Source organism: Cuculus canorus, chromosome 1 (assembly GCF_017976375.1).
Source record: "Cuculus canorus isolate bCucCan1 chromosome 1, bCucCan1.pri, whole genome shotgun sequence".
NCBI classification, from domain to species: Eukaryota; Metazoa; Chordata; class Aves; order Cuculiformes; family Cuculidae; genus Cuculus; species Cuculus canorus.
Window position 1 is genome coordinate 24,092,534 of NC_071401.1, and position 18,255 is coordinate 24,110,788.

Here is an 18,255-nt window from a genome sequence, read left to right on the forward strand (position 1 = left end):
TGTTGCATCTTTTTCTCTTTTGCAGTGGTTTGATGGATTCGAGATGGCTGAAGTCTGATAAAGCAAACCCAACATTCAACATCTCGGTCGCTCTTATGAACCTAGACTTATATTATTGATGAGAACATAGATGCAGAAACATGGTTGAATTCAGTGGGAGTCAGGGCCCTAAACACTGTTGAGGACCTGAGTTTACCTTTCTGAAGCCAACCATCCTAAGGGTATTGGCATCTTTGGAAAACCTAATCTCTGCCATGAAGCTCATGTACGCTTAAGGACACTATAGGATAAGTATAATGGAAAACAATATAATTTTCAACCTAAAATAATGATTGAAGTCCCATATCAGAACAGTCCAGTTACAGCAGGCTGCAAGAAAGAAAGCAAGGGCTTAAATATACTGTTGCTTGTGCCAATGGCTGAAATGAGCACAGAAAGGAAATGTGATTCTTCAGTGAATGTAAATTTATTCAACTCTGCAATTATTTATTTACAACTAATGACTGATACCAACAGATGAGGTAAAAATATGAGGTATTGATATGAGTATAACATTTAAAAATGCTATTATCATAATGTATTCTCAATGGCAATGTAACAATACAAAATACTGTGGTAGCCGAATGGTACACATGGCATAATGCACATTTTAAAGAAATCTTATTTCACTGATACATGGCTTAGAGAGACCAGAAGCACATGACAGAGCTTCTGCAAGGGTAGGAGGACTACCCTACCTGGCTAACGGTGGCAGATGGCAGAGGGCCCCTTCTAGTTGAACAATGACTTGTCAGACAGGATAAATCCACTGGCCAGGTTTCTCCTTCATTTTCTTAAGAAATTATTTACTGTCAGACAATTGCATTCCCGGGGCAAGAAATTCTGTGCCCGTTAATACTGAGGCACTATCGTATTCATTTATGCAAACTAATGTAGCAGAAGTGCTTTAATTGCTCATATTTTAGAAAACAGGCAGCACAAAATCTGCTGCCATGGCTACAGGCATTTTGGAAGGAGGTGCTGCTTTCTGGGATGGCATTCTCACTGGCCTGTGCTGCCAGCTTGTGAGCTACCACTTGCTCCTGGGAAGAGGGGTTGTGGGCCATGGTGGTGTCCTGCAGCTGACTGGTGACTGCCAGACCTCAGCACTGCCATGTAAGGCTGTGAGTGCTCCCCTGTCTTTAAGACTTACAAATAGACAATAGTTGCACATTACAACTAATGTTTGCCATAAACTCAAGGCAGGAGCTCATGGGCAGCCAACCTCCCTGATCCTATGAGTTGCGCAGTAAAATGTGGGTGAGACAGCTCAGGGCAGAAGACAATGGTGACTTTTTGGGGGTTCTGCTGCTCCACATTGTAGGGCTGTTCCCTGCCAGCACAGCCCTTACACATGTGCAGAATGGCACGGGGGAACCGTGCTCTAGCAGCAATCAAGGACCACAGATGGTCCACCCCACAGCCCCCCTACCAAGGGCAGATTCTTCAACTTCTCTGTTTCCTGACGCAGGGCAAAAAACTCTGTAGCTTCATGGAGGAAACGTATCCCACTTAATTGACCTCATACTAAATCTTAGTGGATTTTGTTGGAAGGACTGAGCTAAAACACTGGCTATGAATGACTCAGCTTGTTTATGCAGCAATAAATAACGTCAAAGCGAAAAAAAATGTGATTAATGAAAAATGGTATTAACAGGCTTGTACATTCTTATTGAACCATAGATGTAATATAATTTTTGGTCTTAGGTTAGTTAAAAACAAAATGGAACCCTGCCTCAAAGGTAATGTCGACAAATTATTATTATTATTACTTTTAAAGCATTCTTCCATAAGCAAAATAATAGGTCCCTGAAAATGAAATTATATAATAGGCTTAAATGGCTCCTACTCCTCATAGTCAGGGGCTAATCCTGCTCCCACCAATGCCTACAGAGGCAGGATCATGCAGATCAGTGCAATATAATATGAAAATGCTTGCTGCTATTACGAAAGAAATCTTTCTAAGCATAGTCTGCACTTAGTCTTTTAAATCTCCAAGATGTGTTTAAAAGCTGTAAAAAAGGTTTAGTTATTTGTACAGTAAGAATATTAAGAGGCATGGTATTCACCTGCCCATCTTTCTGTCCACTGGCTGTGGAAAATCTGCTTTGAAGTTTCTTAACAATTAGCCACTGCTATGGGAGAAGTAAAGCACAACACAGAAACACTCAACCTAGACAGAACGCTAAAAAAAAAAAAAAAAAAAAAAGATTTACAGCTTAATAACTTACTGATCTGATTTCAGACACCTCAGGACACATAGCATTATCTTGTACTCTTCAAGAATGAGCCATTACTATGAACGTGGCACATAGTGAGATTCTCTAGTGGCAGATCTATCATTAATTAAGGCAATAGGTAAACTTTCAAGACCTTGTACACAAACTTTCCGCAGCTGAATGGAAACAGCCTTCAAAATATCTATCTCCTTACATTTCCATGTATTTTATTTGGTGAAACTGATCCACTCCTCAGTATTTATAAACGTACAGTAACCTCCCTCCTCCTTAGTTCTTTTAATTCTTCCTACATCTATGTTTAGGTACCTTCTAACAGCATACATAAACATGAAACATATTTGAGAGCAGACCTTTCTGTTATCACATGGATTATGCCTGGCAGCTCTGTGATAATAGCAAACACAGCTTATGTAGCAGTGACACACCAAGAAACAAGTGACAGATTCATTTAAGGTCTGACCAATACAAGTGATTTGCATTGAGTTATATACAAAATAATTAATTTATACATATACATATATATAGATACAATATAGATAAATATATACATACTGTACATAAATTATTTACAATTAAAATATGCTTCTTAGAAGCCTTTAAGTGCCAGAGTTCTGTAATACACAAGTTATGGCAATAGTCTGATTTTAAAGTAATAATGATAAAAGCTCTCTAAAGAAATGTTTACTTCAATAATTGAAATTAATACAGAAGCGGTGTGTGGGGGTGTGTATGTGAAGTTTCCAGAATAAAAGAACTTTCCTACAAAATTCTTGTTTCACCTTTGTACAGACCCAGGTCTGGTCAGATTTATGCAGTTTACGTAAGATCTTCACTTTCAGTATCACTATTCCCTGCCAGTCCCTGATTTATGCTCACATGCTCCCAGGAACACTTCCTCAGATTTTCGTTTCTGGTCCCTCAGCAATCAGAGGCTGAAATGAGTTTCTGATCCTGGCAACTTCTGCTGCACACAGATGTCCAAAGCCTTTGTTGTACCACTCCGGGGAATGTCCTCTGAAGGAATGGAAAGAGAATTACTGAGAAACCCAAAAAACAAACCCCACAGGAATGGGTTTGCCAGGCTTTGTACTCCCCACTGCCCACAGTGGTGGTGGTGACTTCAAATACTTGTCATTGTAAGTGTACTCTGACGTTCTCCCTTGCAGTAATCAAATAAGCAGATTTTATTTCTATGATCACATCATAACAGTGATAGACATTGAGAAGAGGAATGAAGTTGGTGGATAGAAAATACTGCAGGAAGACTCCAAAGCAGTAAAACTACACTGACTGTACCTTCTGTTCAAACACCTCCCCTCCTTAAGCTGAAGATTTTTGCCCCGCTGAAGGGACATCTACTTTTTGCAGGTGGGATACTTACTTTAGGTCAATTCTGCAGATATGGGTCAGCCTAGCTTTTCCTGAGCCACAAGGCTCTATCAAGTACTGAGAGTCCATCACAACAGCTCGTACTGCTCCCATAAGAGGAGCCTCTTCGTGCTCCACAGAGATGGCAACCAGCATGCACATCCCCTTTGGCAAATCTGTCCTCCATGTCCTGAAACAACACAGTCAAGATGGAATCACTTTAGTAATGAGACTTTTGGGCACACGAGTTAAGAACCAGAAATAGTTACAGCTTGCTTGTCTGCCTGTCTTTATTGTTGCCTCCAAGGCCACTGGACTGTCCTAGGAGTCCCTGGAAGGGGTTTGTGTTCCAAGTTTTTTATCACTATTGCTCAGGAGGGGCCACAGAAACTTAGCAAGTTCAGATTTTAGAGCTAGATCCCCTCCTGTAAATGTACTAATTTTAATGATGGGTATCATAATTTTGATAAGAACTGCTCAGAGGTTTGGAGATACATTGGTATACAAAGAGGCAAATTAAACCCCCAGACTCCAAAACTCCCACCTTCTGAAATGACTCAGGGAAAGATGTTGCAATCGATGCTATGTACATTATTTTCCTGAAAGATAATATCCACCCAATAATGCTGTTGTCCCCCCACCCCAGTTGGGAATCTGCTCATGATGTGGAATCGCCACTCATCTACATCGCTGCAGACTCCAGGTGGTGAAGTTTTACTTCTCCACACCAGTACTTTGTAACCATCATGTGTTACAGGGCATGACACAGCCTTTTGCAGATAGACAGAACTTTTGGAAAGGACATAAAGTGAGCACAAGCCATCCAAAAAAGTCTGAAATGTTTGATTGCACCCATGCAGATTTACAGAACAACAAATACAGTTTAGCATGGCAGAAGTCCTCACTGCTACCCATACTGACTGCTGAAAATCCAAGCACATATTTCAGGGACATCTAAATTGAAAAAAAAAGTGTCCTATCATGAAAAGCATTTATTTATGCAATGGCATTAATGGACAATGCTCTTGGTGGTGATAACCATAAATGCAGCATATTTTTACCAGGATGTTCTGCTGCTTATATTCACTGACACACAGCAGCTGAGGAAGGTATCCTCAGGTGGTTGGTAGCAATTACATGATGGTCATTTGCCACCACAGCCTCCAAGTAGCAATGGCAAAGTAGAGTCTTACATGGTTTAATTGTTGCAATGGCCAGAGGCTAAAACTTCGTGCTTACTCTTTTAGGAATAATACTGAAGTTGAAGGTCCCTTTCCTTAGGAAGGCTTTTGTTTGCTACGAAGCAAACATCTGAACCAATATTTTCACCAACTATCCTAGGAGGACTGGCGAATCAGGCACCCACAAAGGCATTGCTTATTCATTTGCTTCCTTCCTCCTCATTGTCACTCAAAAAAGATACATCTCTTAGAAAGATCATTCTGCTTTCCAAGAACCAATAAGCATTCTGCAGGCTCTGATAACACAGTCAGGTGCTTCTCTACCTCTTCTCCCAACAGTATCTACAGTCCATGTTCTTTTCCTTTACAGGAGGAAAGTGTCCAGGTCATTTTCTGCAACATAGAACCTCATCTCATCACCATTACACCACTACTGAGTAAATTTTATTTGGGAAAAAGTAAAATAACAGTGAAAATGTATGACCATGTCACCATTTAAATCAGTTAGCCAACACCAGGGAGTTGGCTTCTTGAGCTGGCCTGTTGAGATGTATTTTTATTTTGAGCTCTGTCAGCCATTTCTTTTCATTTGCCCACCTCTCCTGAATTTCTGGCCTCTCTGATATGCTGCAGAAGTTTTCCATCTGGTTCAGGAGACCTATACTTTAATACTTAATATTTTTCTCTTGTTCTGTAAGTATTCTCTACATCATCTGGTGTCTCATATTACTCTTGTGTGCCTTGAATCTCACAAGACAGGTCTATGTGCTTCCCTGTGCTATGGAAAGAAATGAGAAATTCCCACTGTGGTGTGTAATGTGAATCATCTTGCCATGGACTGTCTGAGACAGGGATTATGCTACCTTGGCAAGTATCATGTTCTAGCAGGTAAGCTGCTGTCAAGGACTGTTGAAGTTTGGACTTCAGCAGATAATTTTAAAGCCCTGTATTTTTTCATATGAAATTGAGCTGTAATTCAAGACAATGCAGGAAGATTCTGACTTCAGAAGGTTTTACATGTGTCTATGCATTAATAAAATTGATGAGCTCCCTTGGCACATGAAACACATGGGGAGTAGGAAATCACACATCAGATCTACAGTGAAATGCTGAACCATCTGCTGCGAATACATACACAGTGCTTAGATGCGACTGTAATGATATGGCACTTACTTGGGTCACTCCTGAAGTGGAAAACTATTTACCCCGAGGACTGCAGAAGATTTGTGATTCCTGTCCCAGTTATAAGTTTTTAGGCCTGTTTGCTTCTTTATATATCTAACAGTAGTAAAACCAGACATACATACAGAGATGCTGTGATACTTAATGAAGACGAAATACTTGGGGAATCTTTAGTGAAAAGCTGTGCCTGTGCAGGGTGGCCAAGAGCTGCATCAGATCCCAGGCATATGAAACATGGCCCCAATCCTCTCTGACTTATTAAAGTCTTCTCAAGGGAGCCTAATCCTCTTGTTATGACTGTCAAGTTGAAAAAAAAAAAAGAACAACTAAATTTATCCTTTCACAGCCAAAAGTTTGATTGGGAAGGGGAAAATTGCTGTCCATTAAAATCTATTTATTCATGTCCCCAGAGATGAATTACAACTTAACTGTTCACTTCCCACCAATTGAAAGGTATCAAATTGACTGCCGTATTGCTGGCTAACCTTGCTCTAGATTTAATGATATAAATCAAAAGAGATAAACAACAGAATCTGACAGATCTGCCTGATGGCTGTTTTCAGCCCTTAAAAACCCACCAGGATTCAGTTTTATGATGTATTTTAGTCCTTGGGGGTCATTCTGCCTGGGTTAGTGAGAAGAATGTGAACTTGATGGCAAGATTTTTCTTTAACTTGATGTGACTGCACAGCAGGTCTTTAAAGAACATAAACCACTATGAAACCTAATAGTGAACTAAGTGGCAAATAAGAGGACAGAATTACAGTCATCAAAACCTCCCTGCTGCTCCCAGGCAATCTTCTTGGTGGTATGCAGAGGAAAAAATTTATCACTGGTTTAAGTAAATAATATTATACAGGAAAATTAATTCTAAAATAATTAATTTAGCCCAGTGGACTGTGGGAAGGCAAAGGAAATAGTGTAATGGGAGGAACGATGTTTTCATGTTGTAGAGAACTTACAGAAAAAATTTAAATCTTCATCTAAGAGTTTCACTAATTCTTCCTTAATACTGACAATATCTGCATGTTGTCATTCTCTAAGAGAATACTGAAGTTCATAGAAGGGATGTAATGTTATAAATTTTTTTTTATTGGGCTCATCTTTTCCCTTCAATCTTTGTTCCCTCTAATACAATTCTTACTCACTGGACTATTTCCTTTGTCAAAACTGCTTAGTATTTATCTGGCACATCATTTCAATAAAGAAAGCAGAGACCAAGAATGGGAATGCACAAAATTGTTCTGAAATAAATAACTATAGGACTGACCCTGTTAGTGAAATATGTCAGCAGATCGGCAGTAGCTCCAAGTAAGCAAACAGCCAGGATTTCAAAAGCAGAAGGTGCATAAGAGGAATTATTATTTTGTCTGTTCTGTACGGGCAGATAGACAAAGGCAAGGCTGGGATTGAATTTGGAATATTGATACACAGCTACAAATTTATTTGAGCAATGTCATCCCCTGGAAGACAGTCAGAGTACATATCTGCTGCATCTTTCTGTTCATCTACACACTAGAATTTTTTATGGGTTAGAATTTCTTAGTCTACAAAGACTCCAACTGCAAATCTAAAAAACCTATTTATATATACACCATATAACAACCTTAGCTTAAAAGCATCACTATCTTCTCTACTAAACGTTTGGCTCTTAAACATCAAATATTCCCCAGAGAACAGCAAAAGCAGTGTAAAAAACAATTGGGTTCTATTTGCACTGTTTTGACAACAAACAAAGCTAAGAGAGAACAGCAGCTATTATCAGACATCTGTTCTGAGGAAGGAATTATATTCATGGCCTCAGGAGTATATGCTGCTCAAATTACATCAGAGAAAAGGTCAGCATGCTCTAGGTGCACAATCTTAATTCAGTTTGAGAAATCAACACTGCTGCCCAGAAGCAGAGTTCTTGAAGCACAATTATACAGATGCAAAGGCTGAGAAGAGATAAGATCAGGTCTTTCTTGTACCCATTGCAGGAGAGCTACCCTTAGCTTACCTTAGAACGACAAAGTCTCGGACAGGATGAGGAGCCATGCTGTTCAAAACGTACTGGTAAACTTCTGTCTGCTTGTCCAGGGTCTCGACCACTTTCCACTGCAAGAAGTCTTCGTCCCAGAGGTGACGTTCTCTCAGCACTCGGTTCAGGACAACTGATGGAGGGGCTTCAACCTCCACTGAGGCTTTCCAAAGCCTTAGAGGGTTCCCATCCCCAACCTGGAGTAAAGTAACATCATAAACCCTCATGACCTATATGCATATGTTTAGCAGAGGATAACTGATGACAGAATCTTGGTATGGGTATCTTGCCTTTACCTTAAGAGCATGCATATTTCCCTGCTAACCATTACTATTTTTGCTACTGCTGCTGATCTTCTGTAAGTGATAACATATGCATGCCAGTCCTGGATGGAAAATTGAAGTGATACATTACTTCTGCTCTCACAGGGGTGTATATCTGAACCTGTTCCCATAGTGCCAGTGGAGTTGTTGAATAATTTCTGGTGTGATGGACACTTTTTTACCCCCAAGCATACCACATGTAATGAAGAATACATCTGTGTAGAAGTGAAAACAGATGAAAGGAGACTGAAGCCCTGAGCTGAAATAAAGCTACCACCTTGGGCAATCTGATGCACTAGGTGGGGCTTGAGGGTCAATTAACCCTCCTAGATAATTGGTGGAAGAGTGGAACACATGTTGTTTCAGTTATGTGTCAGGTACATAGATGTTTGCTCTGCAAAACAGCTGCAAGGCAAGTACTGGGAAAATGCCCTTAAAAGAAGGAGCACACAAACTGCTTGCTAACACCTCATAACTCTTGGCTCCTGTTACTCGTTACACCTCCACACCGGCAATGACAGGAGTGGAAAGTGCTAGGCTATGTAAAAGATGAATATCCTAAATTCCACATGTATGACACTTCTGCATGGTTTTAGGGCCATCATATTTCAAACAGCAAACAAGGTGATTGTAAGCACTGGATCTTGCAAGCCCTGCTTTTCTAAGCCCTCCCTACCTTGGCATCCTCACGTATCAATGATTGTGCTCCAGAAACCTCCAACACCTCCCACAGACCCAGGATTGTGTCCTCTGAAACCCAATTCCCACCTTAAATTATTTTATGGTTGTACTAATTCTTTCTCCCCAAAACAGTTCCCCATTCCTCCTGCCCTAGAGACTCAGGGGCTCCGGATCCCCTCTTGCAGTATTACGTGCCTTTGACCCCAGAATGGTGCATGCCCCTATTCACTCCCAATTCCCCTCTTCCACATCCTACTCCCACCTGAGCCCTGTTACTCCCTCCCCAACTTTGTGCAGTCCCTTCCTGAACAGATGACTTGCAGAAGCTGGCTACAAATGACTAACTGTGATTTCTTTGCCCTAACAGATGTGTTGCAACTGCCCAGATAGGGGTAATGCTGCCTCTGGCCCCTAAGACACCCTGCTCTCTCATGGTCCAGGTCCCACATTCCCCCTAGTGCTCTTCCTCTACCTTTCTAGTGTTACCCACCTATAACGCACCCCCTCCTCTTGGTAGCTGCTGCTGGTTCGCAGATCTCTGTTCTGCAACTGTATTTCATGCAGCCCCAAACTCCACTATCTGCGGGGACCCACAGCTTTTTCCTGGGTAAAGCAGTCTGGCTTTCCCTGCAGAAGGGATGGAGCCTGGAACAACTTCAAAAGTTTTGCTAAAAGTTGCAGATATAAAAAATCCACTGGAAACAAGAAAATCAGGGACAAGATTGGCTGTATGGTTGGCCTGGCTAGGAAAAGCAGTGGGCAGCCTGAAGAGAGTTTTTAATACTTATGTTCTGGTTGTGTTCTCCAAACCGCTGGCAAACAACAGGAGATGGTCAAAACCTCTGCCTGTCCCCCAGTCAAAGAATTTACCCAGGTAATGTTATCTGTTGTTTAAAGTCCCAGTTTGCTCTCTGGTTGCATTGTTTGCTGTATCACTTTATCTACTTTGGAAACCTTAGCTTGCTTTGTGGGCCTTTTCCTGGAATCTCATACTTGAACCACTATTATATTAAGTTTTTAAGTGCTTTTAGTGGTCTTTTTGAAAAAATAGTGTGCCTCACCAGACAGAAGGGTACGTATTTAGCCATACAACGAGCCAGGGTGTCCACAAGCTAGGCTGTATTTTGCTTTGGTTTCTATACGGCTTTTTCATATCCCCCCAGATTACCTTTTTGTAGGCGAGTTCTGTGTTCTCTGTACTGGAATATGTGACCCATCCTTTGAATTTCTCTTTCGCTTCTTTCTGGAGATTTTGCATGAGACTTTCTAGGTACATCTGATAGTTCCCCCCTTCCTCATCCATTTGTTTCCCGAGCTCCTCCAGGGTGGGAGAATGCACTTCTGCGTCGACATAGGAGTTTCGAGACTGGGTGATCATTTCATGTGGGACCTGGGCCACAGAGGGCAGAGAAAACACACAGGGGAACCTCCTGCTGAGAACTTTTCCTTAAGGTAATGTGTCCCTAGGCTGATGGACCATTCAACATCCGACTGCAATGAGCCTATGGTTTGTAAAATGGATACCTTCACTTATTATGGAAGATTAGAAATCGAAGTAGTATAATGAAAGAGTATATGGCTCAGAATAGCACTATTCATACAGAACCATATTAGACTGATTGACTGTATGTCAATACACCTACGTTACTGCTGTAGCCCCCAGAAATGTTGCCTTGTGCTTTTGGGGAAGGGAGATATAAGCATTATCTCTCCCGTACCTGCAGTGTAAGTAGCGCCAGGAATAACTTCATTTCCCTATATATTTTTACTAAAAACACACAGAAAATAAATCTAACAGCTCTTCTTTTTGAGATGGATAAGTTTTAAGTGAGGTGCGAAAAGCATTATAATAAAATGAAATATTAAACCAGCAGGTTTTTATTTTAATTAGACTAAAATTTCCCAATCAAGTAATTTGGGTTGAAGACTGACACAGAGTAATATCCCTGCATTTTCAGTAGTTGCATCTTTGAGTGCTAGAACAGTCATAAAGAAATGAGACAAATAAACTTTAGATGGAGCAAGTTTACAAATAAGAGAGGCATCATCAATCTCTGCACTAATATAAGACAGAAAATGTAAGCATAAACATAAATACTTCAAAGGATGCTGCATTATGTGGCCATGAATAATGCTGTTTGAGTCTCTCACTCACCTCAAAAAGTTTGTTGCATTCCATTATCATGTGAGCAAGTCCCTGAGTAGCTGCCAGGTTTTCACTGAGGTCTTTCTGATCTGGCTTCCCTGTTGCATATTTTTTCTGTATTACTCTGTAATTGAATTCAGTATCTCAGGTAAAAAGAGCTCAGAACACCAGAGAGAAAAGTCTATCTTTATTTTTTAATTTATCACAAATATTTCTCTGACTTTTCGGCCTTTTTTAAAGGAAAAAAGTTTACCTAAAGTATTGTTAATGTAATATACAAATATAATGTATATCCTGCATTATGTGGTGTACATTTTAAAATGGATTTTTAACGGACATGATGTACAGTGGCTACTGTTGTTACTGCTTAAAGTGCTTGCTCAGACACTGGTTATACGCGTACATGACCAAGAATCTCAGTGTATTCTGAAACAGGTGGGGAAAAAAAGTCAGAAAGGATATTAAGTTGGGATCACTAATGTTTAGCAGAGTATATGCCCTACTTAGTCTATACTCATCACGTTACGCACCATCGTAATAAGGCCTGAAATAAACCCAGCTTACTGAGTGGCAGAATAGCAGAAAATACAGAATATAAAACAATACACTGAAAAGCTACATATTAAAATCTTTTAAAATACGGTCAATCTTTGACTTCAACCAGAGCAAAATTGGTCCCTTTTCCTTCGTGGAAGCCAACCCACTAGTGCTCTACAGAAATTTTGCACGGAAAGGGGCAGTGTATATTCACAACAGCCAGAAACACCCTGATGGGATTGCAAAAATGCCTTCTGTGCTTGTGGAAGTGTGCTTCTGGCTCTGTAGCATGGGCTTTCCCCACTCACTGAAGCCATGCGCTATATAATGTGCTGGAAAGCAGATGCTTTGGAAAATTGTACCTTGCATGCCTTTAGAAGAGCTGAAAACATCTTTTCAGGATATGGCTATTTATATGGTTGTTAGGAAACATACCTTGGTGAGCTTTCTTTCTTCACTATATTGAGATGGAAGAGGGAAGGGGCCAGACAAACAGCTATGTTCATAGGAGTCATCTGATTCTCCTCCACAGAGGTGACATCACTCAGAAAACACAGCAGAGTCTGCAAAACCTCACGGTTCTCATCTGACATCAGCATGATGGCTGCCTGCACCGCCTGCAGCCGCTGCTCCTTGGGGACATCTAAAGAAAAGAAGGGACATTCAGAGGGGTCAGTTGTAAGATCAGGTAAGGAGCCATGAACGAGACAGAGTAAGCACAAGTATTCACACTCTAGGAATGGCTTTCTGAAGAAGCAGATGACAAAGGAGGAAGGAGCAGAGACCAGCTGGTTGTCGGAGGGCCACGGTATTCGATCCTTCATCAAGCACAGGTTACCTAGCCAGTATATGACATTTCTCTGCTCGTTTGAATCTTTCCCCAAGTAAGAGACTGAACTCAATTTAAAGTTTATGAAGGGCAAGTAATGCTCAGTACTCCTATCTTTAAATGGTATATTTCAGGTTTCTTTTGGCCCCTGGGAAGACAGTTCAAAAGTCTTAGGGAAGCTTTGGGAAAATACTTACACTTGTGTCCTAAACCATAAAAAGAGTTCAATGAAAGCAGTAATGGGCACACTTAAATAGCATCTCAGACACATTAATTTCTAAAACTACCATAAGTTTTCTCAGTTTGGACTTAGAGCCCTCCTCTGGGTACGACATGCACTCTATATAGTCAAACAGAGGAACAAAAGTAGATTTACAGTACAGGGAATAGCCAGCTTTTAAGCTCTGCCTGCTAGGCTTGTACAAGCACTTTATTTTAAAAGCTACCAGACATGAACGACAAACTGAACACAGCCCAATGCTTCCAATTTTCTAGAAGTGGCAAGGCCAGGTCTTTCTGAGAAGTCAGAGGAGCCTTTGCTAAATCCAGGCAGTGTCTTTTCTCCCCACACAGCTTCCTGGTACTCCCTCAGCTGTACAGTTGCACTGGTGGGTCTGATACATAGAGAAGGTGGCCTTTCAAGTCATGGATAAACATTAGGCAACTGAGAGTTTTAAGGAAATTGAGAAAGTTTAATCAATGGTACGCCACATAGACTATTACACTAATCATCTCATCTCAATCCCTTGCATTAAAGCAAATGAAGCCATTCTGGATATATGATAAAGGTCCTGGATATATTAAAAAGATGCGCCATGAGTCCCAAAACATCAGAAATCCCTTGCCAATACACTGAGAGGAAAAACCCATCCTAACTTCACTTTAATAGTTTATTAAACAGGATGAAGGGGAGGAAAAACTTCCAGCTACAGATTTATTTAATTGCAGACATTATGAAATACAACTGGTATCCCAGCAATTCGCAACATTTTTCTTTCTGTGGTAGGAGTTTTGTCCGTACTGTCTAAAACAGAAAAATATGTTTGCTGTTGTCAAATAGGAAAAAAAATCCATTTCTACTCATTCTTAAACCAAACGCTGGTTTCCAAGGCCCATCTTTTCCTGCTCCGCCTTGATTTAAACAAATTCATTCTTAAGTCTTCCTGAAATACTCTAAAGAAGTGGTGCAGTTCAAGAAAATCTTTCCTAGCACATTTTTCCCCATTCGATCAGTGTAAAGAAGAGTTCTTCAGACTTCCCAGTGCAGAACTATACCCAGTTACAGAGTTGTGCTCCTTTTTACAGCATTTTTTTGTTGGCTGATAGCAATGTTTTACTGTTCAGCCTTTTGGCTATTGTGAATCCTAATGCCAGGCTCCTGACTTGGAGGTGGGGACTCCTTCTGGCTACACATCTAATAATGCTGATGACATTGAGTTCTGCCATGTCTCTCTTCCCTTGGCAAGCGGGTAATTTAGTTGCAGCTCCTCCTATGGCAAGGTAGGACATATCCAATTTTCATCAAGCAATAGTTTAAAGGTTATTTGTTTCCAAGGACATGTAGAACAATAATCTTCTTCTTGGCTGCTTCACTGATAAAAACAATGTTGATTGCCGTTTTATTAGCACCAAGAATTCCTATTGCTTTTCTGAAAAAGCTTGCTGATATGAGCGTAGGCAGACAAGACCTGAAACTCGTGAGCAGGAAGAAGAGGGGGAAATGATGGTCCAGGGCTAGGCACAAATTGTTTCAGTTCACTTGATTCCCAAGACATCAAGTATGAACATATCCACTAAATTTATTTGTGAGGCTGTTGCTCGTGTATTATCACAGCATTTCTCTACCAGCTACAGACACTGCAATATTAAACACATTAGTAACTATGTGCCACAGACAGATTTTTACAGTAAAAGAAGGCATGGAAGTAACTTAGATTCTTTAGCACTGGGATTATACAGTGTTTAAAAATGTCTTTCTGTAGCTTTGGTAGCAGAAATGTCTGCAACTGAAAAGACTACACACACTTCTCATTAGTGATCCCAATTATTTGGCTTAGGTTGGCCAAGAACACTTTTCTGTATCTGCCAGACCACCAGCTGACTGCCCTTCATAATGGACATTGTCAGGAAAAACCTAACTCCTCTGGCTTTTCGGTGTTTTTCTCACTGTTTATTTCTCCCTCGGTCTGGAAAAGATACACACAGTCATTTCCTGATTTAGAGGAATTTTCATCATTCTGAATCTAAGTCTTAGATTTTGTTGAAGACTGCTTATGAAAAGAAGAAATCCTCTGTTCTTTTCTTTCTGTTCTTTTTTCCCTCTGCGAGATTTTACATAGCAGCTGAGGATGTATATGAAAGCACCTTGTTGATTTCATGTACACTTTATTGACTGTAATGAGAAGGCAAATAATCAAGTCACAGCAAGGAAAAGGACTGCACAGGCTCACATTCTCATCGTCAAGTACCACTTCTCAGTGCCTAGAAGACTCATTTGTATTGAGATGTCTGCATGAAATAGGGCCACAGTTTAAAGAATTCTGACAGAAACATGAGTCTTCACACTTGTCCATGGCAGCATGTCCTTCTGCCATCCTTCTGATAGTGGGTCTGATATTTCTCAAGATCTGAATGGTGCCTATTACTAGTATTTTGACATTGAAATTACTAGTATTTTGACATTGAAATCTCTAGGCAGTTCTAAAAATCTCTCAGTGAAAGGCTTTGAAGGTAGAGAGGTTCTTCTATAAGTCTTAATCCAACCCAGTGCTAACATTTGAAAATTATTTACAATCTATTATTATACAATTTTCTATTTGTTTATAGTAATAACAATATTGAAACTTACATTGGTAGATGTGTAGAAAAGTCTCTCCCAGCTTACTCGTGAGAAGAGGTTCTGGCAAGTCCCTGAAAAATTGCTTTACCATGTCTGCCACATCATACGCTGACTGGTCTTCATAGTTGACATTTTCTGGGGAGCTCTCATTCATCTGACGTAGGGCCTGAATTCTGGATTTCACTCCAGATTTTCGAAACAAACCCACCTGAAAAGGCACCATGTTGAATTGATCGAGTTAAAAAAAAGAAAAGTTACATAAGGAATACATATATAAATCTATTACAGGGGACTTTGATCATGACCAAAGTTTGGGTTGCTTGTTTTACTCTAGGCAAGAACAAGAGAAACATGTGCAAATGTGATAGTCATGACTTGCCCGCAGTCTTGCAGGCAAATGCATGCTCTCACAGCAGAACTGCAAGTGATAATAATGCTGCTGCTCTGCTTCATCTCACAAGGAGAGTTCAGAGTGCATGTGGTTTCCCTGCTGCCTCAAGAGTTCAAGTAAGAGGCTCAGCTGATATAAATCAGCAGTGGCTTGCTTAGCTTGGGTCACTGTCTGTTGATTTATTCCAACTGAGAAGCTGGTTTCTCATGTTTATTTGGGTATATGTTTTGAAGACTAAGAAGAAAATATTCTCAGTAAATAATAAATGCTGTAGCAAGATTAGTACATAGTAGCAGAGTTGTAAAATCAAGACTTATTTTTCCCCTTCCTGCTCTCTGCTTCCAACAGTTCCCTCAAATTCCAATGAAAACCCCAGTTCAAAAGTGGAGGATGCAGAAGGTTTACTTCTGCAGTGTCACTAAGATACATTTTTATCCTGTTTGCTCTTGGTTCTAAAGGAAGAGGTAATTTTCCAAATGACACATGTGAGTGCCTTCACAGGCAGTGATGCCATTCTACTGTCCTTCTGACAGGTAGAATTCTTCTGGGAGGAATTCCTGAGGCTCAACTACATTACTTATTCCCAAGTGAGTTTATAGTGTTTCATTTGGGAAGTGTTAGCACTGTTTTCCTTTAGTTTTGCAGGGGAAAATGCAAAATCAAGAAAGACCTATAAAAAAGCCACATTTCAAGTTTGGATTTATAGACTTCTATACTTCCCTGCCCACTGGCTTGCTGGTGGTCTGTTCACCTTTCCATGTGGTATAGTACAGAAAAAAAAATATGTAAAGGCAAGGAAATAATGCCTTTTGGCCTTCCTTCCCTCACTTCTTCCTGCACAGAGTTCATGTAGGTTCCTCTCCTCCTTTGAACACTTCCCATGCTCAGGAGCATTCCTCCTCCTTTGAACACTTCCCATGCTCAGGAGCATTCTATTTAAGATTTCTGCTAAGTTGCATGTTAATAAAGCTAATTACATACCATGCACCTCTTTGAGAGGATGCATTTACTTATATGGAGATGAACTGCTATACCAGACTGGCTGTGAGCAGCGATTCTGCTATGCCATCTTATTGATGAATTTAGTGTTGCTCATGAGCTATATTTGTGTGTAGAGAGTAGAGAAATGTAGTGTGCCCTGTGTACACCCTGGTGCACTGTATTTCTGTTCTCGGGTGAGGCTCTACTCTTAGTTCTGACAAGAGAATAGAAGAAAGAGCATCAAGCTCTTTTAGTTTAGCTTTCCCTTTCCATTTTTCTTCTTCCTTTTAAATCCCTTATTCTCTTAGAAATGTGTGCTGAAGATGCAAAGGGACACATGGTAATTCTATCAAAGAAATGCAATTTTGGCATGTGGTAGATAAATGTGAGAGCAGAGGCTAAGTTCTCCTCTTTTGATGGAAAGTGTCTTTGCTGGTATAAAGAACCTGTAAAAACTTTCAGCTAAGTCTGATTTGAGAGGTCAGACATCAAATCTCACCTGTGCAAGCTCCTGCTGCACATCATTCTGCTGCTCTCAACTTCTGTTTTTGTTTAATGATATTTATCCAAACTCCTATTTCCCCTTTCCTTGGAAAAAAATCATAATTAATTGAAAGAGCTTTACTTGATAGAAAAAGATATTTTAGGTTTTGTTCTGCAATATTACAGACTCATTCTGTAAGTTAAATGGGACTATAAATCCAGTGCTTTATCAGAGGTTGGTCTAACCAAACCTGTTTATTATCCCCATGCTGTGGATAATGTGCCCTGCAAGCAGCTATATGACGCACAACAGAAATAAAGGTGCAGTTGACAAAGGCAAAGCAGTTTCTATTTCAAGAGTTGAAATTGAATAATATACCCTACAAATAATGGTGAGAGTCCTCATAGCATCTTAAGTATTTCAGTGCCAGAAGCCAGACCTTATGGTGATTCAGAGCAACCTTAACGTTACCAGGTGTGTGCAGTAAAAGCTCTGATGCTGGCTGAGGACTCCGGACTGCCTTCTGCAGTACACAGAAGAGTTACATAAACAAGATGCTGGGGGAAACTGGAGGCTGCTCAGACCTCTACCCAGGCATTTGGAGACTTTGAATTAAATGGGAACGAAGAGAGTGACTGTAAAGTAGAGAAGCTGAATTGCCTGGAGGGTTTTGGCCTAGAAATGGTTTTTGGTGGAAAGATACTTTAAATGGTCCCAGTCCGTACTTCTGCGCTTTCATTTTCTATTCAATGTTTTCCCAGTTCCACTCTGAATGGACATTCAAGCTGAGCTGAAATGGCCCTGGAATGGCTGGAAGCTCTGATGCTTCCCAGCAACTACAACCAGCAACAAACTCCCTCTCGGAGCAGATATTTGTCTGAAACAGCCCATGGACACTCCTTTTGGCCACCTCAAATATCTCAAGAGTTTTTTCTTTCTCTTTGGTTTTACCCTACCTTTTACTGTCTCCCCCATTTATTCCTCCTTTCTTTTCTATTTCAACATATTGCTCTG

General features: G+C 40.4%; 1 protein-coding gene across 6 annotated transcripts in view; it reads right to left on the bottom strand.

The window, feature by feature from the left end:
- Positions 1-442: 442 nt before the first annotated feature.
- STARD13 (StAR related lipid transfer domain containing 13) overlaps positions 443-18,255 on the bottom strand; it is a 309,317-nt gene continuing 291,504 nt past the window's right edge. For all 6 annotated transcript variants that reach the window (XM_054050879.1, XM_054050950.1, XM_054051117.1 and 3 more), the window contains 7 exons: positions 15,395-15,593; positions 12,153-12,360; positions 11,190-11,304; positions 10,203-10,424; positions 8,010-8,227; positions 3,661-3,837; positions 443-3,293 (listed from right to left, as the gene is read on the bottom strand). In XM_054050879.1, the coding sequence (XP_053906854.1) occupies positions 3,176-3,293; positions 3,661-3,837; positions 8,010-8,227; positions 10,203-10,424; positions 11,190-11,304; positions 12,153-12,360; positions 15,395-15,593 (1,257 nt within the window). In that variant the 3' untranslated portion in view covers positions 443-3,175. The remainder of the gene's footprint in view (positions 3,294-3,660; positions 3,838-8,009; positions 8,228-10,202; positions 10,425-11,189; positions 11,305-12,152; positions 12,361-15,394; positions 15,594-18,255) is intronic.